General features: G+C 46.5%; 1 protein-coding gene and 1 long non-coding RNA gene across 2 annotated transcripts in view; both read left to right on the top strand.

Moving 5' to 3' along the window:
* The window catches only part of LOC308571476, a 379,389-nt gene that overhangs the window by 78,613 nt on the left and 272,812 nt on the right, over positions 1 to 27,964 (top strand). The window lies entirely within an intron of this gene.
* Positions 5,411 to 24,941, top strand: ODAD4 (outer dynein arm docking complex subunit 4). The gene is made up of 12 exons (XM_081166416.1): positions 5,411 to 5,583; positions 7,129 to 7,260; positions 7,766 to 7,919; positions 8,959 to 9,020; positions 9,487 to 9,646; positions 11,274 to 11,498; positions 14,119 to 14,326; positions 16,958 to 17,044; positions 18,388 to 18,584; positions 20,738 to 20,838; positions 22,962 to 23,040; positions 24,347 to 24,941. The coding sequence occupies exons 1-12, from the start codon at positions 5,470 to 5,472 to the stop codon at positions 24,661 to 24,663; spliced, it is 1,836 nt and encodes a 611-aa protein (XP_081022542.1). The 5' UTR covers positions 5,411 to 5,469; the 3' UTR covers positions 24,664 to 24,941.

Genomic DNA, 27,964 nt, shown 5'->3' with positions numbered 1-27,964 from the left:
CACGCCCCAAAAAAGACTCGTAGTGGATTACAGGATTTTGAACAGTGTGACCAAGCCGTCGGACTTCCCCATGCCCCGCATCGACGACCTCCTGGCGAAGGTACGGAAGGGAAAAGTGTTCACCAAGTTGGACCTGCGGGGGGCGTACAACCTCATTCGCATGCGGGAGGGTGATGAGTGGAAGACAGCCATGTTCACGCCACTGGGTACCTACGAATACAGAGTTATGCCTTTTGGACTGCAAAATGGCGCTCACGTTTTTCAAGCATTTATGCATCACGTGTTGGCGGGACTTCTCTACAAGACGTGCGTCTGTTTCTTGGATGACATCCTGATCTTTTCGAAGTCGCAGCAAGAACATGACAAGCACGTCAAGGAAGTGCTGGGCAGGCTAAAGCAACACAGGCTCTACGCCAAGCTGGAGAAGTGCCAATTTGACGTGCCGGAGGTGGATTTTCTGGGCTACAAGCTGTCTGACAAGGGGCTCGCCATGGACAGCGCCAAGGTTCGAGCAGTGTTGGATTGGAAGAGCCCACGCAACCGGAAGGAGGTCCAACGGTTTGTCGGCTTTGCGAACTTCTATCGCAAGTTTATCAAGGGCTTCGCGATGCAGACGGCGGCCATCACTGACACCCTTAGCTCCAAGAAGAAGAAGTTCATCTGGACAGAGCAGGCGGAGCAGTCCTTTCAGGCCCTCAAGCGTCTCTTCGCGTCGGAAGAGCAGTTGCTTCATGTCAACCCCAGCATGCCGATGAGGGTGGAGACAGACGCTTCGGACAGAGCAGTGGGGGCGGTCCTGCTGCAGAAGGACCCGCAGGGCGTGTGGCGGCCGGGAGCGTTTTACTCCAGGAAGCTCAGCAAGTCCGAGCAGAACTACACCATATGGGACAGGGAGTTGCTGGCCATTCATGCAGCGTTCAAGGCGTGGAGGCACTTTCTGATCGGCGCCAAGCACACGGTGCAGGTTTGCACGGACCACAAGAATCTGGAACACTGGCGCACGGCACAGTTCCTGAACCAGAGGCAGATACGTTGGGCTGAGTTCTTTGCGGACTTCGACTTCCGCATTGAGTATGTCCCGGGGGACACCAACATCATGGCAGACGCTCTCTCCCGCAAGCCACAGTATCTGGAGGACGCAACGCCAGCGGCCGCCATGCACATCTTTGCACCGACAGTGTGGGCGTGCGCCGCGGCGACCGTGGACCTAGAGGCGGTGCGGCGAGCGTTGCAGGGGGACTCCTTCGCACGAGCAAAGATGGCAGAGGTGCAAAGGGGCAAGGCAGCGGCCGACGGTTTCCAGCTACGAGATGGATTGCTCATCCGTAAAGGGGCCATCTACGTGCCGGGTGACGAACTTCGAGCCAAGGTGCTACAGCAGCTGCACGACGCACCCACGGCCGGGCACTTTGGCAAGGAGAAGACGGTGGAATTAGTAGCCAGGGATTTCTGGTGGCCTGGAATGAGAGGGGAGGTCGCAGACTACGTGGCGAGGTGTGACACCTGCCAGAGGGCAAAGCCGGTGCACAAACCGCCGGCTGGACTGTTGGAGCCGCTGCAAACTCCGGTCGAACCTTGGGAAAGGGTGGCTCTGGACTTTGTCACGGATCTGCCCAGCTCAAGGGGCAAGACGGCAGTGTTGGTGGTTGTGGACCTGTTCTCCAAGATGGCGCATTTCATTCCGTGTGCTAAGGTGGCCACGGCAGAGCAAACCGCCAAACTGTTCATAGACCACGTGTTCAAGGTTCACGGTCTGCCACGGTCTATTCTGTCCGACCGCGGGCGGCAGTTCATCTCGAACTTCTGGCAGAAGCTGATGGGCTTCCTAAACGTCAAGATCAATCTGGCGTCGGCGAGACACCCGCAGACCAACGGGCAAGCGGAGCGAGCCAATGCCATCATGCAGCAGTACCTGAGATGTTATGCAAACCAACAGCCTGCGACGTGGGTGGATTACCTGCCGCTTGCAGAGTTTGCCTACAACAACACGAAGCACGTATCCACGGGCGTCACGCCGTTCTTCGCCAACAACGGGCGGCACCCTAGAACCTTCCCGGGACTGGAATGCAGGGGAGAAGGGGAGCCGCAGTCAGCAGATGCGTTCGCGTCGGAACTGCAGGAAGTCCACGATCAGCTGCGGCGCCACCTGGAGCTGGCTAAACACGCATACAAGGTACAAGCGGACAAACACAGAAGGGTTGGCGAAGAGCTCCACGTGGGAGACTGGGTCTGGTTAGCAGCCCACGCAGTGCCGGCCAGGTCGTTGGCCAAGAAGAAACTAGGGCATAAACAACTGGGGCCATACCAAGTCGAAGAGCAGGTCAACCCGGTGGCTTTCAGGCTGGCGCTTCCGGAGGGTTCCAGAATGCATCCGGTGTTCCACAGATCGGTGCTCACTCCCTACAAGGCACCGCACAGGTTCCAGGAACCCGGAACGGCGCCGAGTCCGCTCAGAGAAGGAACGGGGCACGCGGGAGTGGCACAGGAGGAGCGCATCAACGAAGTCACGGAGATTTTGGACTCCAGGTGGGGGGAAGAGGGAGTAGAATACTTTCTCGCCAGGGAGGGCACCCCGGCCAGTGCGAACAGCTGGGTGCCGGGCTACGCTTTGGACGAACCTCTGCTCAAAGACGAGTTTCATGCCCTCTTCCCACATAGACCTATGCCAGCAGACTTTTTCGACGACTGGCTTTTCACGCCCACGCTTTCGGACAGCACGTTCAGGGGGTTCGACTCGGACGAGGAACCAACACGAGACGTCCGTTCCCCGGAGGAGTCACCCTCGGGATCTGTCTCAGAACCCTCGTATTGGTGGGACGATAGGCCGGAGGAGCAGTTCCGCAGGAAGTGGCTGGACTGTTCCGGCCGAGCAACGCCGCCTGGAGGAAGTGCGGGAGAGACGGACATGGACATTTTCGGGGACGACCCGGGTTTCGAGCACGGCGGCACAGAGATGGAAGAGGAGGTGACTGTCGTCAACGAGAGCAGAGAGGAAGACCCGGAAGAGTTCCGATGGAGGCCTGCCACGGGAAGCGACCGATATCCGACGTTCGTCCCTTTGCAACAGCAGCCCCCAGCTCCAGCACCGGAAGGAGGGGAGGGGGGACTGGGGGGCTTCGAGGGGGGGATGGATGTCAGGGGTTTAGGTGCAGAGGCACGGGCAAGGGAGGAAACAGAGAGCGAAGGGGAGGAGACAGAGGAAAGGATGAGTGATGACGACGACCCGAGATCTCCCAGTCTTTCCAGTGAATCAGAGGATTCACAGAAAGGAGCACCAGTGGCCAGGGCAAGGGGGGAATCTAGAGAGGCACCCCAGGAAGATAGAGCCAGAGGAGACTCAGGGGGGAGCAGCTGGAAATCGGGACCAGCGTCACCGCCAGGAAGCAGGGAAGAGGAAAGGAGCCAGGGGGGAAGCGCTGGCAGCTCACCACAGGAGGGAGGGCAGGAGTCAGGAGTGGCCACACCTCCATCGGGGAGCGAAGAAACGGTTAAGAGGAAAGTGGAAGGTTGGGCGCGCGCGCCAAGTTCAAATGCAGAGGAAGGCGGCGCAGTGAGCAGCCCCGAAAGGGAACCAGGTCCTAAAGCCCGGCGCAAGGAGGCAGAAGGGTCCGGGTCAGCGTCAGAAGAATCCCGGAAGGAAGAAGCCCCGGGGGGTAGAGGGACCCAGAGGAGGACAGTCAGGAGGAAAAGGTGGAGCAAGGCTAGGATATTAAGTTGGTGCGCACGGGGCGGAGACTCAGACGGAGCCTCGCCGATCTAGCTAGTAGACGTAGAGTTGCAGACAGCAGCGTGAGAATGGAAACTGTAATTCAATAAAGACTTTTACTTAATGACCGCTGGCTAGCGTGATCCTCTGTGAGCTAGGATCTGGAAGCAGCTCTGACAATTGCATATTTACAGAAGCAATGTACACAGGTTAATACATTAGCAGGGTTTTAAGATTACTTGTAATTTTGTTATGAATGGATAATAGGGATTTAAATAGGTTAAAATTTAACAATTAGACATGCAGTATGTTGAATAGAACCAAGGAAGGGACTAGACTGGAAGTCAATTTGTTTTGTTTTGTTTCTGTATTGTTGTTTTTATTTTTGGAAAATCAATAAAATGTTATTTTTTCAAAAAGAGACATTCCCTTATCATCATTGATCTTAGCCAGTTCTTCACTCTCCACAAGGTGCTGAATGACTGCTCTCTGATACAAGTCGTGTATCAGCAAGAGACATGAGCAGAGCCTTTTTTGTGGTAGGGTAAAAGATTACCCACCTCTTTTACTAGGTCTGCTATGTTCAGCTTTTTTAACTGCTGTTTGCAGAGTTTCTTCTTCTTCCATATAGTGTACCACAGTTCAGTTTCAGGGTGGGAGTCTATCACTCTGTCGGGTTGCCAGTTGCGTCGTGAGATTGCACCACCACGACATCATCAAAGCAACCTTGGTGCACATTTCCATTTCAAATATTCTGATTCTATTTACTTTTAGTTAAGAATTTTCTATTTATTTACCTAACTCCCCCTCCTGCTATGCCCATGCCATTGGGCAAAGGCTGAATGTCACAGCAGCTGTAACATTATTTCATATGTGATGGACTTGTAAAAGGGTAAAATATTGGGAAATGATCCATGATGAATTGAAAAAAAATGTTCAAAAGCACTTAAACAACAACCAGAGTCCTTTTTGTTGGGGATAATTCAGTGGGAAATTCCCAGGTGTCAAAAAAGGTTATTTATGTATGCCACTACTGCAGCCCGTGTTTTGTTAGCCCCAAAATGGAAAACGAGCAAGGTCCCAACTAAAGAATGCCAACTTAAGCTGATGGAATATGCACAACTTGCAGACCTAACATACAGAATAAGAGAACAAGAAGAACATACTTTTAGAAAAGATTGCAAAATGTTTATAGAATATATGGGGGGAAATTGTGTACACTTGAAAACGTTGGCAGCATTAAGATAAATTCAACAGTGTAAATAAGTTTTGATGGATGTAATAATGGAATACTGAATGGTTTAGTTTAGCTAAAATATGCAGGGATTTATGATATGCAAAATGAACTATGGAAAGAGAAGACGGGATAAAATTATATACAGTACATAAAAAAAGAATGTCACAGGGGCTGCCTGCTGTGTTCTATTGGAGAAGATGACGAGGACCCAAGCAAATCACACGCTTAAAAATGCTAATAAAAGACTGTGGTGTGTCCAGGAAACAAGCGAATGGCCGGCTTAGGCAAAGACCAGAGACAGGAAGACATTGGAACTTTGGTGGCAGCAGCACGAAAAGGAGGCGGGGCATCAGCAAACCAATCAGAAAGCGATACACTAGAGCTCCTCCTCCCCCGGCGGTCCTACGCCTTTCGCTTCTAAACCTTCCGAGCTTCCGTAGGGTTCCCGGAAGTGCCGCGGTTGCTAGCCTGCAGGTTGCTAGGCAGCGGCGTCGCGTCTCACTTGGGCCTTGCCCGGCTCCCAGGCATGGGGGACTCGGAGGGCGAGGTTTTGCGGGGGACCTTCCCCAGCCTCATGGCGGAAGGGACGATGCTGAGCCGGCGCGGGGAGCTGGCCAAGGCGCTGACTTGCTACACCTACGTGAGAATTGGCCGTGCTCGTGGGGCAGGAGGGGGGTGGGAAGGGAGGGAGGGGGCGAAGCTGGTTCGTGAATAGGAATGAAGGGAGGAGGGGACGTTGCCGCTGGGCACTTGGGGTCGAGCTGATGGTGTTTATCACATGGCCAGGCATACCTGGGACCCTCAAATACGAGAAGAAGCGCCTCCCCCCCCCCAATAGCTGCCAACTTTTCCCTTTTCTTTCGAGGAATCCTATTCGGAATAAGGGAATTTCCCTTAAAAAGGGGGGAAAGTTGACAGCTATGCTCCCCCCACATCCTCCAGATGTGGCCTTTGAGAAGCCCGATGTGTCCTGAGGGTATAAGAGCCTTGCTGGATCAGGCCGGTGCATTCATTCATTCATTAGTAGAATTGTAGAGTTGGGAGGTACCCCCAAGGGTCATCTAGCCCAACCTCTTGCCATGCAGAAATCTCAGCTCAAGCATCCACGACAGGTGGCCATCCAACCTCTGCTACTTGTAGAGAAAATTACAGTGGTACCTCAGGTTACACACGCTTCAGGTTACAGACTCCGCTAACCCAGAAATAGTACCTTGGGTTAAGAACTTTGCTTCAGGATGAGAACAGAGATCGGGCTCCAGCGGCGCGGCAGCAGCGGGAGGCCCCATTAGCTAAAGTGGTACCTCAGGTTAAGAACAGTTTCAGGTTAAGAACAGACCTCCAGAACGAATTAAGTTCTTAACCCGACGTACCACTGTAATGGGACGCGGGTGGCGCTGTGGGTTAAACCACAGAGCCTAGGACTTGCCGATAAGAAGGTCGGCGGTTCGAATCCCCGCGACGGGGTGAGCTCCTGTTGCTCGTTCCCTTCTCCTGCCAATGTAGCAGTTCCAAACTACAAGAAAGAAGATTCCACCTAAACATTAGGAAGAACTTCCTGACAGTAAGAGCTGTTCGACAGTGGAATTTGCTGCCAAGGAGTGTGGTGGAGTCTCCTTCTTTGGAGGTCTTTAAGCAGAGGCTTGACAACCATATGTCAGGAGTGCTCTGATGGTGTTTCCTGCTTGGCAGGGGGTTGGACTCGATGGCCCTTGTGGTCTCTTCCAACTCTATGATTCTATGATTCTATGAAAGCATATCAAAGTGCAAGTAGATAAATAGGTACCGCTCCGGCGGGAAGGTAAACGGCATTTCCATGTGCTGCTCTGGTTCACCAGAAGCGGCTTAGTCATGCTGGCCACATGACCCAGAAGCTGTACGCTGGCTCCCTCGGCCAATAAAGCGAGATGAGCGCAGCAACCCCAGAGTCGGCTATGACTGGACCTAATGGTCAGGGGTCCCTTTACCTTTACCACTATAATACAGGATCCATTGCTAAGAAATGGGGAATAGTGAAGGAATTGTGGCTTGCCAAGTGATTCTTGGCAGGATAAAAGCACATCCCAGTTTGTTTGTTTTTTAGCACACCCCAGTTTTCATCTACGAAATGTTGGATGGTATATAATGATCAGTTAGCAGTTGTAAGTATACTTTTGAGACTGGGCATCGTGTTTTTGTGTGTTGCTAGGCCCTGCAACTCCAGCCAGGTGACAGGAACTGCCTTGTTGCCCGTTCAAAATGCTACCTGAGACTTGGAGATACAGAAAATGCCTTGAAGGATGCTGAAGCCTCCTTGGCAGCTGACAAAGGGTTTACCAAGGTACGTAACCAAAAGGTGGAAAGGCCTGCACCAACCCAAAGGGTTCCCTTTCAAAATTTATTGTGGAGTATCTGGTTTGATGGTGGAGGGGAGTTATGGTTCTGTCTCCCCTCTTTTCTTAACCTAGAAGGAAAGAAGGGTAACTAATAACTTCCATAAAAGAACCCAACGTTCATGTCATTCTTTGTTCTGCAACTATCTTTCTAAACCATTTGGCATATTAACCAGGTTAGAAAATTCTGTTGCAAGCAAACCAGAGCAGAGGTTCAAAAGGACAGTTGGATTGGAAGGGAGTCTCTTCAGTGGACTTCAAGCTAAGACCCTTCTTCAAGTTGTCCACATCTCAGAAATTATCAAACTGGGACAAGCAAGCTGCTTGAGTGCATTTCTTGAGGATGGTATTTTTTGTTTACTCGTATGAACAAGTTTATAATATATAGCTCTCTTATTGTCTATCTGTTGTCTTTCCCACCCCCACCCCCAATATTTTTCCTCTTTGTTTCAGGGCCTATACCAGAAAGCAGAGGCATTGTACACTATGGGGGATTTTGAATTTGCCTTGGTCTATTACCATCGAGGCCACAAGATCCGCCCAGAGTTGCCACAATTCAGGCTGGGCATTCAAAAATCCCAGGAGGCAATTGAAAATTCTGTTGGAAGTAAGCCATGTGATTTTTTATTAGGGGATGGAATCTAATTGACTGCTAGACCTGAGCTTCAACTTGACTGAGAATGCATGAATAAAAGAGAAACTAACAACAAAGATAATAGGCTGTCTAAACTAGCTAAGTAGAGTGCAAGGCAGAGCAGAGCAAGGACCTTAGAGAAGGCATGAAGGTATTTTGCAAAACCAAGGACATATTTGTATCCCTTTAATTTTATTTGAATTGAATTTTGTCAACAAAGCAGACAGTAAAATAAACTCGAGATCACACATACAAGCAATCCAACAGAAAATCCTTTGAGTCTTCAAAGTCCAGGTAGAGATTTTATTTTTCATTGGCCATCCTATTTTCTTATCTGTGCACAATATTACTGAGCCTTTTTGATGATGGAGCTGGTCATGTGACGCTCCTTTCAGAAAAAGTCTCAACCTCCAACTTCTATTTTAAAAGGCTTGTGTGCTACAGCAGTGAAAAAAGCAAAATCATTGTTATTAGGGGAGAGATAAAAATAAAGGAAGTACCATAGGCTCTTACAGAAAGCTGTGGTTCATCCGCAGTTGGAATATTTTGTGGAGTTCTGGTCCAGGCTGTTTCTAGAAAAATGTCAAAGCTGAAAAAAGATACAGAAAGGGACAACTAAAATGATCAAGGAGTTCTAGCCTCTTCTATTGCACGGTTTTCATGCTGCTTCCAAAGGGTTTGCTTGCTAATGTTTTTGGCAGGTGATTTTCAGGGCCTTCCTGACTTCTTGGCTCAGGGGTAGGCAACCTAAGGCCCGTGGGCCGGATGCAGCCCAATCGCCTTCTCAATCCGGCCCATGGACGGTCTGGGAATCAGCGTGTTTTTACATGAGTAGAATGTGTCCTTTTATTTAAAATGCATCTCTGGGTTATTTGTGGGGCATAGGAATTCGTTCATTTTTTTCCTTCAGAATATAGTCCGGCCCCCCACAAGGTCTGAGGGACAGTGGACCAGCCCACAGCTGAAAAATGTTGCTGACCCTTGTCTTGGCTGGTGCTTTCTCTGTTTGTAGGCCCTTCTTCTGTGAAACTGGAGAACAGAGCAGACCTCTTCTTTCTGAGTCGCCAGGCAGAGGTATGGTCTCACCAGCTTTTCCTAGAATGGGTCTGTGATTCCTTCATTAGGAGGAAATAGAAGATATGGTAAGGAGTTCAAGGCATAGATATAGGTTGTTGCGGCGTGGGCACAGGAAGGATGTTTGAGTCTGCAGCTATTTGGTCTTTCTCTTGCATCACAATAACATGGTTCACACATAATGCTAAACTTTAGCGTGAACAAGTGCTGGTTCCCAGATGGAGAATCTTGACTGCAGTGTTCTTTTTGATCCTGCCACACTACTCAGGGCTAAGCCATGATCTGGCTTAATGTTACATCTGAATCTGGGCTTGTAGTTTGTCTCCCCCCACAGTTACAGTTTGGTTGCAGGTCATGATTTCTACCTGCTGTGCTGCTTTTCTTCCCACAAGAAGTACTGTAGAGAAAATGATAAGTTTTTTCCCTTGCAAAATTTATCTTTTGCACTTTTTTATGTATGTGGCAGAGTAAAAGAGCAAAACAGAAGCTTCAGGTCAAATTTCCTAAGAAGGATGCAAAGTACCTAGGCAGACAGGAGCCTGTGAGGAATGAGAAAACCGAACGGCAGCTGCTGGGGGAGCTCTACGTTGACAAGGCTTTTCTGGAGAAATTGCTCAAGGATGAAGGTTTTTGATTACTTCATTTGGCTAATGCTGGGCTTGGGAGTTTCAGGACTGCAAATGTCATCAGGCAGTCTAGCAATTACAACCCCCCTGTGAGGCTGACTGGGTATTTGCAGGAATGCAAGGTTTCTAAGGGATTTCCTAAAACAGTCATTTTCAAACTCTTGTTTCTGGGCTCTTCGATTAAAAAAAAAAGACCAACAAACTTCCTCAAAAGATGGCTTGCTCACTGTATTGGTCTTCCCCTGCAATATGAAACCTTAGAAATGTATTACCAGTTGGATACATGTTTGGTTCATGAGGGATGTTGTTGGAGTGCACAAGGCTTAGCCAGTGCTTCATGTCAACTGTGTGAATACCCTTGAACATGGATAGCCAACGTGGTGCCCTCTAGATGCTGTTGGACACCAACTCCCATCAGCCCCATCCTTCATGGCCAGTGGTCAGGGATGATGGGCGTTGTAGTCCAATCACACCTCGAGGGCACCGCATTGCTTACCTCTTCCCTAGAACGTGTCCCCAAATCTTCAACAATGCACAGAGTTTCCTAATAAATGAAGATTCTTGAAGATAAACCACCATGTTAAGGGTTGTGAGCAGCATCTGCCTTACAGGTTGTATTGGTTTTAATTGTCACTGGTGCTGGATTGTGTTTATTGTTTTATGTCATTTTGATATTTCTTTATTATACTACAGTCGTACCTTGGAAGTCAAATGGAATCCATTCTGGAAGTCCGTTCAACTTCCAAAATGTTCGGAAAGCAAAGCATGGCTTCCGATTGGCTGCAGGAAGCTCCTGCAGCCAATCGGAAGCCGCGGAAGCTGTGCTGGATGTTCGGCTTCCGAAAATCATTCAAAAACTGGAACACTCACTTCCGGGTTTCGATCATTCGGGAGCCGATTTGTTCAGGAGCCAAGGCGTTTGAGATCCAAGGCACGACTGTACTGTTTGCTGCTTTCGGAGCTTTCTGGCTGAAGAGTGGCAGGCAGATTCCGAAACCAAAATAAAAACAGTGCTACTATTTGCTGTTTACCTAGCCCTATAGCAGCATCCAATTACAAGTCACAAACATTACTTCATTAGTGAAAATATGGTTACATGCCTTCCCAACCTCTGAGCGGTGCGAGATTCCAGGAGTTCCAGGCACTTGCGCAGGATCTATGTTTCCTTTTGGAAATGAGGCACAGCGGAAACTGTGGTGTCTTTAGGATATATGGTTTATTTACCCATATATACAACCTGAGCCTTCTATGGAGGCGTTCGCAGCATCAGCACCCCAAAGGGGTCTTGCTTCTCCCATAGCCAAAGCCCTGGATTCAAGCAGAAATCAGCCGTAGCTTTTTTCTCTGCTTTTTCAACCTGCATCTTTTCCCTCTAGGTCACATGACAGCAAACTATGCCCTTAAAAAAACCAACTTGGGTTATACGGATTAGAAATCTGGTACCCACAATCTCATAACAATATGAAGTCCACACAAAGTGGGGGAACATCTGTGTGTTCCAGCAAAGAGAGGATGTGTCTATAAAGAGGCATCTTCCCTAAGCCAGTCATATATATGTAAATAATGTAAACTCTCCCTTTTTGTTTGTTTTTTAATCTGTCTGTCTCTGCCTATGGTCTCCCTGCAGACTTGACCAAAAGCACCACAAAGCAAGGGGTGACTGTTGGACGCCTGATCCAGGAAGGGCTTTCCTACCTTGATACCCGCACAGATTTCTGGCAGCAGCAGAAACCTATCTATGCCCGGATCAGAGACCGCAAGCTCATGCTTAAGAGATGGACAAGAGATCAAAAGCGGAAGCCATCTGAGGTGGCCAGATACATCTTAAAGAGCATGGAGGACATTGATATGTGTAGGTGGCTTGGTTGAAAATGTGCTGGATGTTTTTTGGTTTTGTTTTAAACACTTGGTTGCAATTATGCACAATGAAACAAAAAGAAGGGGGGGTGGAAATGCAAATAAAAGGCCCCATGCATGGTTTCTTTGTTAAATACACCCACAAGGTTATAAAACATGAGGGAGCACCTGTAAATAAGAAAACCATATTATTATTATTATTATTATTATTATTATTATTATTATTATTATTAATTTCGTCCCCTGTTTATTTATTTATACATACATACAAAGCAATAATCATAAACAAATAAGAATAAAAATGTGCAACCCACCACCAAGAACATTCCTTTGTAACTATCCAACCTCCCAAAATTTCAACACCTCTTGCGATGGTTTCACCCCTTTCCGTAATTCTACGAACACCTTCCATATCTCCTCAAAATCATTTCTCCTGCGTATTCCCCATCTTACGTTAATGGCACATGTTAATTTATCATGAATAGCTATAATCCCACACCTCTTTATACCATTCTTCCATTTTATATTTAGAATGAACTGATCCACTGGGTCTTGTTCGTTTGTTTATGAGTTACTTCTGTTGAAATTTACAATTTGATACAATGAATAGTATACCTTATTTATTTAAGAACACAACCGGTTACATCTCGGGTGTTTATTGATGATGCTTTACATGACCATAGGTTTGTTTGTTGTTGTTTTGTTGGGAATAGACAGACACGTCTCAGGCCCCTGTGGGGTCGTGTGAGGAGACACCTCTCCCTGGGGTGGGGGCAGCTCAGAGACCAGGGGCGGCAGCCGTGGCTGCTCAGAGGACTCCCAAGGAGAGGGGAGAAGGCTGAGGGAACACTCCACAAGGGAGGGTGTTTGAAAAAGGGTGACAGCTCTGCAGGCAAGGGGTGACATAACTGGGCTCCTGAGCCCCACAGGGGTGCCGCAGAAAGAATGTAGGTAGTCAAGGGAGCTGTGGACTCAAAAAGGTTGAAAACCTCTACCCTAGTTTATGTTGCAAGCTGCCCTGTGATCTTTGGATGAAGGGCAGTATATAAATTTAATAAATAATGATAATAATAATGGCTGCCACCAATAGCCATGTGGTAAAATCTTTGTAGTGAAGTTGTGGATGATGCTTGTCCCATAGATTCAGGAGTGAGAGTTGTAAGGTTGTTGGTACAGCAGTCTTTAAGATCTTAGACGGTTCCTGATACACAGGAGTCAGAAACATGTTTACAATTCCATTTACTGGCCAATATGGTAAAATCCAAATCTGTTTCCCCGAAGCATTTTAAGACCTGTGAGGGGTCTCATTGATTCAATCAATTCCCTCTGTATATAGCAGAAAATATGCTGACTTGAAATAACAGATATTAATGGAGACATTTGTTTGCGCCATCAAATAAGAATTGAATTACAGTGGTGCCCCGCAAGACGAATGTCTCGCAAGACGGAAAACCCGCTAGACGAAAGGGTTTTCCGTTTTTGAGCTGCTTCGCAAGACGATTTTCCCTATGGGCTTGCTTTGCAAGACGAAAACGTCTTGCAAGTGTTCCGATTTTTTTCGCTCCCCCCCTTTTTCTAAGCCGCTAAGCCGCTAATAGCCTTTTAGCCACTAATCTGCTAAGCCTTTAATAGCCGCTAAGCCTTTAATAGCCGCTAAACCGCTAATAGCGCTAATCCGCTAAGCCGCTAATAGGGTTGCTTCACAAGACGAAAAAACCGCTAGACGAAGAGACTCACGGAACGGATTAATTTCGTCTTGCGAGGCACCACTGTATAGCACTCTAGGCAGGATGTTCTGAGCATGAAAATGTACTTTTCTAAACTCTCACATTGCACAAATATATATAGGCTTCAGAATTTCACCTGACTCCTGTATTAACTGAGCTTAGACCCTGGAGGTGTAAAAAGTAGGGTGTTGTGTATTTGAATTCTTGCTAAAAAAACAAAACAAGAGCCAGTACCTGTTAGCGGATTCTCTGGAGGTAGCCTCTCTCTTATTCTGTAGGGACCCAATGAAATATAGAACAAAATGGACTCAGGTTGGTCTCTGTAGTCAGGTCACTATCATAGCTTGAAAGAAAAGTTGCCTTTTCTTTCTGAACTTCTTCCAGGGATTACAAGGAGCAAGCCCCCAAATCTATTTCAGAAGCCACCAGAGTTTCTGCTTGCATTTGCAGCAACTGTTTCCCTCTATGATAAACAGTAGATTACATAAACATTTGGTAAACGTATCTCCAGGTAAAACGGACTCGGGTGTTGAGAATGGGAAAGACCTGTACCTGAACTATTGCCAGTCAGAGTTGACCAATAAGAGAGACCAATGATCTGACTCCTTACATTGAACTGTAGACAAACCACGAGAAATAATTGTCTTGCTGGATCAGGCTAAAGGTCTCCTCCTTGTTTGGCATTCTGTTTTCAGTAGTGACCTGGCAGATGGTAGGAGCTGATGTAAGTGCTAGCAAACAAGATGGATAGTGAAAATGGGTAATGTGAGATGCCATTTTGGAGGGGGAGGGTGTCCAAATTTGGGATATCCTAATGAATTGGGGGTAGTTAACATGCATCATATGAGCACACACTTTCTTCTTCTTTTTCTTCCCTTCCCCATCAAGTGTTGACTAGCGGCAGCCCTGAAAGAAGCTGCCAGAAAGCTGAACAAGTGCTGAAAAAGATCCAAGGCTGGTCTGACGAAGAGATTCCCAACAGGAGCGAACTGGTTGGAAACCTCTACAGCTGCATTGGAAATGCTCAGATTGAGATGGGGAACATGGCAGCAGCTTTGCAGAGCCACCAGGTGGATCTGGACATTGCAAAAGAAAAGTAAGGAAGGGCAGCCTACTCCTTTTGAGGGCTGCTTGAGTGCCCGTTCCATGCTGCCATCATTTAGCCATAGCTGTGTACTCTTTATTTCAGGACAAGAGTTCGGAATGTGTTGAATTGTTCAAATCTCAGTTTCTACTGGAAAAAAGAGGGGAGGGGAACACTTAGGGCTTCTAGCCCTTATGGTTGTGTAAAAAATGTATGCAGGCAGTGCCTGGTGATATCCTCTGAGCTGGAGATGACAGAATTGGGCCTACCTGTTGGCAGAAGAGGCTCCGGTACTCTGTACAGCTTCCCCAATCCAACAGAGTTGGAGAATCTAGCCCAGGGGTCCCCAAACTAAGGCCTGTGGGCCGGATAAGGCCCAAGCGACTTGTTTATCCTGCCTGTGGAGACCCCTGCTGCCGCCGCCCACTCTTACCAGCACTGCGCTGCGTGGCTGCCCACTTCCAGGTCGGAGGAGCACAGGAAATAGCTTGTGCACATGCGCAAGCGTTATTTGCGCATGTGCAAACATTTCTGGTGCACATCCGGGTCGGAGGAGGCCCGTGCACATGCGCACAAGCTATTTCTGGTGCTCCTCCGACCCAGAAGTGCGCCGAAAATAGCATGTGAGCACGCGTATGGGCACGCGCTCCCCCAGCCCGCTGCGCGATCGGCGCTGGAGACACCGGCCCGGGGCGTGGTAAGTTTGCTGGCCCCTGATCTAGCCTGACAACCGGTTCCACAAGCTCTCCCCATCCTCTTCTCTCCCCTCTCCTATTCTTTGTTCCAAATGCCTGCGTCTTTGAAAACCTTGTTTTCAGGAGCAGGATAAACAGAGACTGGCAGATTTGTTTGTGTTTTTCTTAGAAGGACACACGCTTACCAGCATTTCGAATGTTAGTTTAGTATTGCAAGATTCAGGTAGGTAGCCGTGATGGTCTGACGTAGTCGAAATATATTAAAAAAAATTAAAAATTGTCCAGTAGCACCTTAGAGACCAACTAAGTTTGTTCTTGGTATAAGCTTTCATGTGCATGCTAGGTTATTTGTCCTGCTCAGGGCTTACATCAGAAGGCCATGAAGCAGGGGTTAGTTGCAATGTCAGCCAGGGCTTCCTAGTAGCTGAGCCCATAGACTGGGTGCTTGGAATAAGAGGCAGGTAGAGGGGAGTGTGTGGGGATGGGGAGGAAAACTAGCCACAGGAACAAGTGCATTTCTAGTTCACCCAGGGCATGGTCTCAAGTCAATCGGGTCTGTGTGTCTTTAGTTGGAGACCTTCTGGAAACAATAGGGAACTACATGTATGCTGTCTAGAAGGAAAGCTAGGATACAGACTACCCATACTGTCAGTATTAAGTTGCCTTAAGTTGCCTTCTTCTGACCCATGAGTACCAGTCTTTCCAGAATTGCAAGCACTAGGGTTCCAGTTTGTAATCATCATCATTATCTCTGGGTGAGCCATGAAAGCTACTCATAGAATGATTGCGCTCTCTAGTGGCTAAAATGTTTAGGGCAAGCCATTAAATCAAAGTCAAATCACTATTCCTTGCCATATTGCTCTCCCAGAATGTGAGTATCCAAATCCATAGGGATACCCTCCCCCAGGGAAGATGGTGCTCCAAGCAAGGTACAGATCTGTTCCAGAATCCCTGACCTACTGCGAATAAATGTTTTAAAATTGGCCTCTTCCTTTCCTCCTTATACAATTGTTTTCTGCTTTCTTAGTAGCTGTAATGGGTATGGGGTTGCTCGTGCGTAAGTTGCCGCCTCTCCTGGCTATGTTGCCTTGTTAAACCTTTCTGTCTGGACAGCCCTTCAATTCGTGGCTGCCTCAGTCGCTAGCAGAATCCGTCAGCGGGCGTTTCTTAAATCTTTTCCAACATAAAAGTTGTTTGACACCCAGTCTCCTCCTACTCTCTCTGCGCGGAAGTCTTCTGCGCAGGGTGGGCGTGGGTAGCGGAGGACCCGTGCTCTCCCCACTGGTGTCCGGTGAAGAGTCCTGGAGCCCTCTCGCCGATTCCCCCATCAGCCCCTCTATATCCCTGGTGTTGTGCTGATTTGCTTCCCCATCTGCGGAGCTGCCTCTCTCCCTGCTGGGCCCTTCTCCAGTATCATTTGAGAGCCTTCCCTCCGCCTCTAGCTCCGATGTCAGTTCCCTGACAGTAGCTTTCTTTCATTTCTTCCTGGTTCAGCACTTTAGAGTAGAATCCAGCAGATACCTGCTGTGTCTTAATGTCCCTCCATTTCATACCTTGTTCCTTTGTTGTCCACTTCTCCAGTCAGATTCATGATTGGAATGGCTTTATCACACACCAAAAAAGCATCGTAGCATTTTAAAGATGGCTCTGCAGCACAGTTTTTGGGCAAATTCCCCTGTGCCTATATTTTAGATTGAAATCGGCTTGTGGCATGGATCTCCCACCTTCTTCGTTATCCTCTTTAAACTCACACACACACAGCTTTTGTTTGGTCCATAGACCTAAAATCCTTTAACCTGCTACAAGCACTGACAATGAACTGCAAATTAATACATACAGCTGGGGCAACATACAGGAGCTGGGGAAGGAGGGTAGGTCAGAAACCTCTCGGGGGATTTTGAAGTAGCAACCCAGCTTTCAGATCACTCATTTTTGCTTCTTCTTGCAGCAACCTGACTGATGCCATCTCCAGAGCCCTTGACAATATTGGCAGAGTGCATGCCCGCATGGGCAACTTCCAGAACGCCATTGACACGTAGGTGGAACCCAAAGAAAAATAGTCAGGCCTCCATGCCTCTTGCATATTTAAGGATGGTCTCCTAACGCATCTGCCTTACCTTCATTCTGTAAACTGAAACTGCTTTTACTATCATGGTTTCCTTTCAAGGGATTTTTGGAGTTGTAGCATTTGGAGAGGATGAAGGACCTTCAACAGCGGGTGGCCAGCCGCCCCACAAATGTGCTGCTCCTAAATCTTTTGAAAGAAGCAATGGCATATTTGACACATACATCTTGACACACAGGGATGATTTTCTCCCATACTTCTGCTACATGAGAATGAAGGGATGGGAGTTTCGGGGGTTGAATCATCTAGATTCTACAGAATGTCATTGACTAGGGAAGGGATTTCCCAAGGGGTGAGGGGCGTTGAAAACTGTGAAGGCCAGGCAGGTACAAAGAATAGAAGGGTACAAATAGAGGTGCCATTAGTTGCCATCTCTCTCTCCCCCCCCCATCCCACCAAGTGCCTTTTGTCTCCATCCCTGGCCTACTGGGTACCAATAATCTGTGGCTCTGCAGATGTTGCTGGTGTATAACTTCCCATCATCCCTGAGCCTCAGGGGGCCTGACAACCCTAAGTAGCATCTATAAGGAAATGGAAAGTTGGGGCCAAGATCCTGTGGAGGGCTGAGTGCACTCTTAAACGGCTTTCACAATGCATACCTGAAAGAGAGTCTCCACCCCCATCATTCAGCCCGGACACTGAGATCCAGCTCCGAGGGCCTTCCGGCAGTTCCCTTATTGTGAAAAGTGAGGTTATAGGGAACCACAAAGAGGGCCTTCTTGGTGGTTGCGCCCACCCTGTGGAACGCCCTCCCTTCGGATGTCAAGGAAATAAAGAACTATTTGACTTTTAGAAGACATCCCTTGTACAGTCATACCTCGGGTTACAGCCACTTCAGGTTGCGTTTTTTTTTCGGGTTTCAGACCACCAAAACCCGGAAGTACCAGAACGGGTTACTTCTGGGTTTCAGCGGTCGCGCATGCGCAGAGGCACTAAATCGCGCTTTGCGCATGCGCAGAAGCACCGGATCGCAACCCGCGCATGCACAGACACACAGACATGGGTTGTGAACGCTGCAGGTTGCGAACGTGCATCCTGTACGGATCACGTTCGCAACCCGAGAGTCCACTGTATAGGGAAGTTTTTAATGTTTGATGTCTTACTGTGTTTTAATTTGTTGGAAGCCACCCAGCATAGCTGGGGTAACCCAATCAGGGAAGAAGCCCTGGTCTTGAAAGAGCCAGGAAAGCTACTCTTCAGACCTTCATTTTATTTCCACGGTTAGTTGCAAAATTCTGTTTTATTTCGAAAAGCTGGGAAGAAAAGATTCCACTTGTGAAGAGCAACCTGGAGAAGACTTGGCTGTTCCACGAAATGGGCAGGTGCTACCTGGAGCTCAACAAAGCGGCGGAGGCTCGGGACTTTGGCGAAAGGTCCTTGCAGTGTGCAGAGGAAGAAGGAGACATTGAGTGGCAGCTCAACGGCGGTGTATTGGTGGCACAAGCACAAGGTGAATCGCTTTGCACAAACCCTTTCTTCACTAGCAGGGTCTGTGTGAGCTCCACAAGGCTCTAGGGCCACTCCCCCCCCCATAGGAGCAGGCTAGGCAATTGCCTGGAGTGCCAGGATCTAGGTGGGGAGGCTGTTTTCCGGAAAAAGAGAGCACATTGGGAGATGACTACTAGAGACAGCTTAGCATCTTGTCAGCTGGTGGTTGTTTTTTTAAAATCTCCTGCATTTAAAGGGACACAATCTCGTATGGATTTCTGTTTGCTGCCTAGAGCATAGACACTTGTTCAAGAGGAAGTGGTGGGTGGGTGGGTGGGGAGTAGCATATTAAGAACAGAAATGAATAAATTATATTCTAGTCAATTCTGTTACAGCTAAGGAAGTTAGATTAGCCTTAACCAGAGCCAGGGCCTTCTCAACACTGGCTCCGCCCTGGTGGAAAGCTCTGTCTCATGAGACCAGGGCCCTGCGGGATCTAATTTCTTTCCGTAGGGCCTGTAAGACAGAGTTGTTCCACCTGGCCTTTGGCTTGGAATCAGTTTGATTCGCTCCCCCTTTCTTTTTCCTTTCTCCTCCTGTGAAGAAGCTGCATCCTAATGTTTTAATGTTGTATCTTAATCTTTTAAATTGTATTTTAATCAACTTGTTTTTATTATTGGTGTTAGCCGCCCTGAGCCCGGTCTTGGCTGGGGAGGGCGGGGTATAAATAAATTTATTATTATTATTATTATTATTATTATTATTATTATTATTATTATTATTATTACACTCCTCAGGACACCAGTGTTTGGATATGTTGTGCAAAATTGTTTTCATTTGACATGGGCAGCAAATAATTTGGCGGATCCAGAGTACAGAACTAGAATTCTCACTCAGGCCTTGACATGCTGATGGGGGAAAAATTTTGAATGCTTTGGTTCTTGTGCCTCAAACCAAATGGAGCTTTGGACAAGGGCATGCAATTGCTGGGGTGAATGAGAGAAATCAAACAAAAACATTGTGTTGGATCCTGTAATGAGAATTATGCAAATGTCCATCCCCTGCTCCCGAGTTAAAAAGAAAAATCCTTTACAAAAATTTAGTTGTTTTTTTTTAGTTTTGCCAGTTTCTGCCCGGACACTGCTTCCGACAGCAGTATTCTGGGTATGTCTGGAAAATTCCGGATGTATGGCAACCCTATGGTATGGAATATTCACAGTCCAGGATTAAAATGCTGGTTTTATTTTGCTGAAGGAAACTAATGGTTGGACTAAATTATGCATATTTAAAAGTATGTATGCTTATATTGCCACCAACTAACTTAATTCACTGTATTTTTCACTCTATAAGATGCACCAGACCATAAGACACACCTAGTTCTTGGAGGAGGAAAACAAGAAAAAAAATATTCTGAATCTCAGAAGCCAGAACAGCAAGAGGGATCGCTGTGCAGCAAAAGCAGCAATCCCTCTTGCTGTTCTGGCTTCTGGGATAGCTGCGTAGCCTGAATTCACTCCATAAGATGCACACACATTTCCCCTTACTTTTTAGGAGGGGAAAAGTGAGTCTTATAGAGCAAAAAATACGGTAATTTGTTTACAGTGCCAAAGATGGTATCTAGAATATTTTTAGCAGGGAAGAGACTACATTGAACTGAGGTGTATAAAGTCCAGAATTTGTGGGTGCAAACTGTGTGGCCCTTTCCCAAATTGTATGAAGGTTCATGAATCTGCAGTTTAGGTTTGTGCCCAGTACAGTAGACGTTACACACCTAGTTCCTATGCAGATATTGCATTCAGATATCTGGAACATCAAGATGTAATATGTGTTCCCAGCGGTCGGGGCAGGGGGGACAGGAAAGACAGGGATCCTGCTTCCCAACCGCACTTCAGTGAGAGTCTACACACATATAAATTTATTTTATTTGAGCCTTTATTGCTTTATCCTTAGGTCAACAGTAGTAAATGACAATCTCCCACCCCAATAAAATAAAATGAAAGCAGATGGAATATCCTGGGGTTTGGGGACTGCATCTTACATGCCTTATCCTAGAGAGTTCCGGTAATCAACTGACAATATACCACATGTTTATTTGTATAAGTTTCTCTGAAGTCTATATCTTGTGTTGAAGTTGATTATTTCTTGTTCTTCTTCTTTAAAAAAAACCACACACAGTGAAACTGGAAGATTTCCAGTCAGCATTCACCTACTTTGAGAAGGCTCTGGAGCAGGCGAAACGTATCCATAACGTTGCTGCTATGCAGGCGATCATTATTGTAAGTGGTTGGCTATAACCAAGGGGGGGGGGGAGAGATGACATTAGCAAAAAAGGGCGGCAGGGGGAGACCAAAGGGACCACTGTGGGGAGAGCAGGATATTTTGTGCATGTTGTTAGGTAAAGTACATTTCTGTGGGAGTGAATTCAATAGTTTAATTGCATGCTATGCAATTAAAAAAATTAAGTACTTTCTTTTGTTGGTCCTGAATCTTTCATTGTTCAGCTTCACTGGATGTTCCTGGGTTCTAGTATTATGGGAAGGAAAGAAAAAGCTTCTCCTGAGACACACGGTGCATAATGTTATATATGTCTTATCATGTCCCCTCTTGTTCGTCTTTTCTCTAAACTAAAAAGTCCCAAATGTTGTAACCTTTCCTTCCAGGGCAGTTGCTCCAACCACTCTATCATTTTTTTGCCCTTTTCTGAACCTCTTCCAGCTCTATAATCTTCCTTTTGAAGTGTAGCTAACTGTACATAGTATTCCAACTATGGTTGTAGGCACAGATTTGTATATCTGCGTTTGTTTATTGAGTATTGCTATATTCAGTATTGCATTACAATACTGGCAGTTTTGTTTTCAATCCCTTCCAAATTATTCCTAGTATGGAATTCACCCTTTACACAACTGGGTGAATGTCTTCATAAAGCTGTAACCCCAAGGTCTCATTCCTTGTCCAGACCTCATGGGCATATATGTGAAATTAGGATTTTTTTGACTAAGTGTGCATCATTTTACACTTGCTTATATTGAATTGCATTTGCCATTTTACTGCCTGCTCACCATATTTGGAGAGATCCTTTTGTGGTGTTTCTTGTCATTCCTGTAGATTCCTGTCCTGAAGAATTTGGTATCAGCAGCAGACTTGGCTATGTCATTTCTCACTCCTAAATCTAGGTCTAGGTAATTGATATAGCAGTTAAGAAGCACAGACCCAAATACCCATCCTTGGGGAAATTCCACTTTCTACATCCTGCTAATGGGAGAACTGTCCATTTATTCCTCCTTTCTGTTTTCTGTTTCTTAACCAATTACTGATCCATAGGAGGATCTCTCCTCTTGTTCCATGACTGCTAACCTTATTCAGGAATCTATAGTGTGGTACTTTTGTCAAAAGCCGTTTGATAATCTAAGCCAGGGTTTCCCCAACTTGGGTCTGTTTTTGGACTACAACTCCCATCATCCTTAGCTAGCAGGACCAATGGTCAGGGATGATGGTAAATGTAGTCCAAAAACAGCTGGAGGCCCAAGTTTGGGAAAGCTTGGGTCTGAGCACACAGTTCCGCTGGATCACCTCTACAGTGGTACCTCGGGTTACATACCCTTCAGTTTACATACGCTTCAGGTTACAGACTCCGTTAACCCAGAAATAGTACCTCAGTTTAAGAACTTTGCTTCAGGATGAGAACAGAAATCGTGTTCTGGCGCCGCGGCAACAGCAGGAGGCCCCATTAGCTAAAATGGTGCTTCAGTTTCAGGTTAAGTACGGACCTCCAGAACGAATTAAGTACTTAACCCAAGGTACCACTGTATATACTTCAGGACATATGTTAGTTATATGGAACCTTCTTGTTAAGTGGTAATATACCTCTGAATACCAGATGCTGGGATAAACTATAGGAGGAGATTGGATTCATATTTTGCTTGTTGACTTTTCAGAAATATGTGGCCAGTCACTGTGGGAAACTGGATGCTAGACTGGACGGATATTTGGTTTGACCCAGCAGAGATATTTCTCTGTTATAACAGCTATGCATTGGTTCTTGTGTCTACAAAGGGGCCCCACATAATTCAAACAATATTACTGATTCATTTATCCCCCCCCCCATAAATTACCTGACAGTTCATAGCCATGACACCTGAAATTCACCTGATCTGACCTCATCTCTGCTACCCTTTTGCCATCTGCTGGGTTTCAGGCAACTAGGTTTGCACTTTCAGGTGTCTCTCTTCTCTGTGTGAACCTCTTGAAGAAGAAGCAAAACAGGATTTCAGTCCTGTCCGCCGCCCCCCCAATAGTCCTATCTCATGGCAATGCCACTATATGCTGATGGCAGTAGTGGGAAGAGAGACTGAGGCCTGACTCAAGCTTCCCATTTAAGATCCCCACCTTATTTTTGCAGGCACTGGAAGAAGCCAACAAAGGATTCATCAAGGAATTGAAAGAAGAACAGAGGCTTGAAAGGATGCGTGAGTTGAAAGGTTGGTGCACATACCAAGCTGTGTATAGAGGATTTCAGGCATCCTATGGTCTATCTTCATTTCCAGGGTGTATACACACAGACATGCTATCCAGCCGATTAAGGAGAGTAACTGGGTCTGAAGTAATTTGGGGTGTTTGTACAGTGGTGGGCCCGGCATGTGAAGCACACTTTTAGAAAAACCTACAAGAAAAGGTGCTTCATTCCAGAGTTTAAACCTAGAAAGTGTCAAAACACAGAATGCATCAAGACCCTCCCTAGCACATTTTGAAGAATAGTCCATACCATTTGTCCAGGCATATAATTGCCGTGCTGTCAAATAAAGAAAAGGGAGGCAGATAAAGAAAACTAGTACTTAAAGCCCCTTGCCCTGAACAGATGATGATTACTTCAGGGGCAATTCATCATAAATCCCCCTCCACCTTGTTGAAGCAATAAAATGGCGAAAACCTGAGAACAGGAAGCTTTTAATTAAAAGCACAAAAGCCCTAAAAAAACCCCTCAGTAGCCCATCTTGGAGAAACAGGCACTGCAATTAGATTTTAATTTTAATTGGAAAAAATTAACCACAAATCAACTCTTGAAAAACAGTAAGAGAATGGAACACTAAATAATACAGCAATTTGGTAACTATCTTGTCTGGACACTCTGCAAAAAGAAGTGACTAAAGGATGGCAATTTCAAGGGAAGGGCTAATGTGTAAATGTCCTTAGGCCCATATAACCCATATGAATAAAATTCATCCAGATGTTTTAAAGTATTGTATCAAGACTAACCTGTAGGTGGCAGCATTTCTCCAGTTTCCTTCTTGTTCTTATCCAGCAAATGGATAAACTCTCTTGTTCTTGGCTAATCATATGTTTTATAGGTTACTTGAGTTTAGCCTTAAATTTTATTGTTAGCGATGTACTCTGATATTAGTAGCCTGAGTGTCGTCCTGCATCCCTTTTTTGGAATAATAAAAAAGAGAATTTTTGAGTCTGCCTTACACACCACACTTCTCCCAAAGCAGGAGTCTTCCACATCTCTATTCAAAGAGCAGTCACATTATATCAAGACACCGAGGAGAAGGCACACTATCTGTCTAAGCTCTTGCAGAAGTTCTAAATGGGAAGCGAAACCCATTAACCCATGAGTCTCCCCATTGGCTCAGCCACAAAATTGCTATGATTATAGCCTCAGGCAAACTGCCTTGTTGTCACAGTCTGTAAAATGGGGTGAATGCCATAAGACCATAAACCATGAGGGTAGAAGCGAGCTAAGAAATCCTAGGGAGGATCTTCTCTGAGATTCCGTTTCTTTCCCAGAGTTAGAAGATGAGGAGGAGGAGGAGGAGGAGGAAGAAGAAGAACAACAAGAGGAGGAGAAGAAGAAGGAAGATGCTGGGGCTGCAGACACAGGAGAACATACATCAAAAAAGCAAGAAGAGGAAAAGGCTGGGAAAATTGAAACTGAAGGAGAGAAACAGGTATCAGGCACGGAGGGCGGAGAGACAATTGCACCCAAGGATGGGGAGAAGAAGCAAGAGGAGGAGGGAGAAAAGTCACAAGGAGGAAGCGGGGGAGGAAGTCAGAAAACAGAAGAGGACGACACAGGAAAGTCGGGTGAGGACATTCCAGGATGAGACCTGTGGAAGCTTGCCCTTGGGAACTCTTGGTTTATAACTCTGGAAGTGTCTTTTCCATGGTGTCATCTGTTTTGCTCCAGATGTCTTCTCCCCAAGTCACTTCTTGTGCCTTCCAGGGCATTCAAAAATAACCATTTTGCTTTTGGGTAGTTTCAAGGGGGCTCTAAGAATGTAGGGAAAGTTGCCATTTTATGTAAGACACCCCAAAAAGCTACCATTTAAGTAACTTCAGGAAGAAGGAACTGTCCTAACCATTAAAAAGCCTTCAAATGCTACCTGCAGTGATATATTTTGTTTTCACTGACCTTCTTAAGCAACTGAGATTAATCTTAATTGCAAGCTAGATAACCGATTAGGGAAATCCTTCAATCAGTTAATGCCATAGTTCTAATGTAAGCAAAGGAACAAGAAACTTTTTTTTTAAGGTGCTGGGAAGACAGTTCAACTGGTAAGGGCCTGAGATTCACCCATAAATGCATGCTGGGAGTTATGCCTTTAAGCATTCAACTGAGGGAAATACAGTAGGTAGTGGGTTTTTTTTTAATGTTACATTGAACAAAGGCCTCACTTTGAGATATGAGCCATTTCTGCATGGTCTGGAGCGATGCAGTTCACCAGAGCTATTTAGAAATCTAAACTTCAAAACAAGTCCAGCATAAGTGCAGAAGTCACACTCTTTCTTCCACGTGGCCTAGCGTATCATTGAGAAGTATACATATGCACACATGCATCAAAGTTTGCAAAAAGAGCTATTACTGTAGATCATGGCAATGGTGGGCACCTGGGTCCACAAGCATTTCTTTTTGGCATTCTACTTCTTTGGCGTGAGTAGGGCAGTTGCAATTCTTGCGGGCATTCAAATGTAGCAAATGGAGGTGGTGGGAATGCAGGTCATAGATTTGTGTGGCTTTTCCTCATCTTGCTCCCCAAATACAAAAAGTTTTAAGAACTCCAGAATGCTTGCACCCTGCCCAAGTAATAACGGTGTAGGCTCTGCAATGGTGTAGACAATGGGCCATTGTCTCTATACACTGGTAGAAAACAGGCAGCACATTAATTAGATCAATACAGTGGTGCCCCGCAAGACGAATGCCTCGCAAGATGAAAAACCCGCTAGACGAAAGGGTTTTCCGTTTTTCGATGCGCTTCGCAAGACGAATTTCCCTATGGGCTTGCTTCGCAAGACGAAAACGTCTTGCAAGTCTTGCGATTTTTTTCGCTTCCCCCCCCTTTTTCTAAGCCGCTAAGCTGCTAATAGCCTTTTAGCCGCTAAGCCGCTAAGCCTTTAATAGCCGCTAAACCGCTAATAGCGCTAATCCACTAAGCCGCTAATAGGGTTGCTTCGCAAGACGAAAAAACCGCTAGACGAAGAGACTCGCGGAATGGATTATTTTCGTCTTGCGAGGCACCACTGTATGTCCAAAGCTACTGCTAGCTAGGGCTGAGGGGAATTGTAGTCCAAAACATCTGGATGGCACTAGATGTGTGTGGAGGGAGGGGGGAGCTGGTCTAGTAACCATCTGCTTAGAGACACATCTCTTCAGACCATCTACCCACCTTTTTGCAAATTAAACTATGCAATCCATACCATAACATGTAGAGTACAGGGGGAGAAAACACACAAACAGCAAAACTGTGAATTTCTTCCAGGTGCCTGTGGCAAGTGAAGGCGCGCTAACATTTCCCTCCTGTCGGTATCCAACTATCCAGGGATAGTAAATGGGTAATTTCTTCATATATTAAAATATACTTAGTATATTAAAGGTGCTGACCTTTAAGCCCTAAACGGTCTCAGCCCAGTATACCTGAAGGAGCGCCTCCACCCCCATCGTCTAGCCCGGACACTGAAGTCCAGCCTTCTGGGGTTCCCTCACTGCGAGAAGCGAGTTTACGGGGGACCGAGCAGAGGGCCTTCTCGGTGATGGTGCCCGCCCTGTGAAACGCCCTCCCTTCAGATGTCCAGGAAATAAACAACTGTCTGACTTTTAGAAGAAGTTTAGGGAAGTTTTTAATGTTTGCTGTTTTCTCATGTTTTTAATATTCAGTTGGGAGCCGCCCAGAGTGGCTGGGGAAACCCAGCCAGATGGGCGGGATATAAATAAATTATTATTAGCCAAAGTCTGGTGGTTGTCGTTTTAAAGAATCAAAGTGCCGCTCAGGCCGTTTTAAGAGTTGCAAGATCATAAAACGTACATGAGAAAAGGGCAATTGGTATCACCAGTGAGGTTTGCAACAAAATTGTTATAGTGTATCTTCATTGAAAAGCAGAGCATCCCTTTCAGACCCCCCATGTTTCTTTCCCAACCACCACCATCACGCTTACATTACTGATCTACTAAAAAAAGTGAAATTATCGGTCTACTAAAGCATGCTCGGTCCTTACTAGGCTGCTTTATTTTCTTGGGGCAGCGCGAGGAAGCACCCCCTTTAGGCCGCAACATTTTCGTAGGATGCCTCCCTTCCTATTTCTTCACTTTTGGCTGCAATCCTGGCTGGCTCTCCTCCTCCAGAGTTGCCTGGGGCGATTGCTTTTCTTTCCTTCTCAGGACCCCTGCTGCGCCGAAGAAGAAAACATATCCCTCCCTCCCAGGGCCGGATTTAGGTTTGATGAGGCCCTAAACTACTGAAGGTAATGAGGCCCTTTATATGTCCAGCTGTCCTTTGTCAACAACAAATTGTCGCTGTTTTTTGTGTTGAATAGATGCTACATGGTAATTTCTGGACCTAATAGGTAGCTAGAGCCATTGCACATGTTGCCATGCAACCAGTCCATGCAGAATGCAGGCACCCTATACAGTCATACCTCCGGTTACAGATGCTTCAGGTTGCGTTTTCTCGGGTTGTGGACTTCCCAAACCCGGAAGCACCGGAAGGGGTTACTTCCGGGTTTCAGCGGTCACACATGCACAGAAGCGCTAAATCACGCTTTGCGCATGCGCAGGCGCGCAGAATTGCAACCCGCGCTTGCGCAGATGCGGTGCTGTGGGTTGCGGACGCTGCTGGTTGTGAATGTGCATCCTGCACGGATCACATATAGAAAGGAGCAAAGCAGTGATATTTTAGGGAGCAGGCTAGCAGGCTGGGCCCATGACTTACCGTACATCACAGAAGCCTACACAAAACAAAACACTGTTGCTTTATGTAGGTTTTATTTTATGTGCTTTTTATCTTATGTTTTGGAAAGGTACATCCAGCTCTTTCCTCCCTTTAAATGTTTTTGGGCGCCCCAAGAGAGAGGGGCCCTAAGCTATAGCTTGTTTAGCTTATACGTAACCACTACTTCTTCCTTTCGGCGGCT

The sequence above is a fragment of the Podarcis bocagei genome, assembly GCF_964188305.1.
Source record: "Podarcis bocagei genome assembly, chromosome: 13".
Classification (NCBI taxonomy): domain Eukaryota; kingdom Metazoa; phylum Chordata; class Lepidosauria; order Squamata; family Lacertidae; genus Podarcis; species Podarcis bocagei.
The sequence above is the reverse complement of the archived record's forward strand: the minus strand, read 5'-3'. Positions and strand labels throughout refer to the sequence as shown.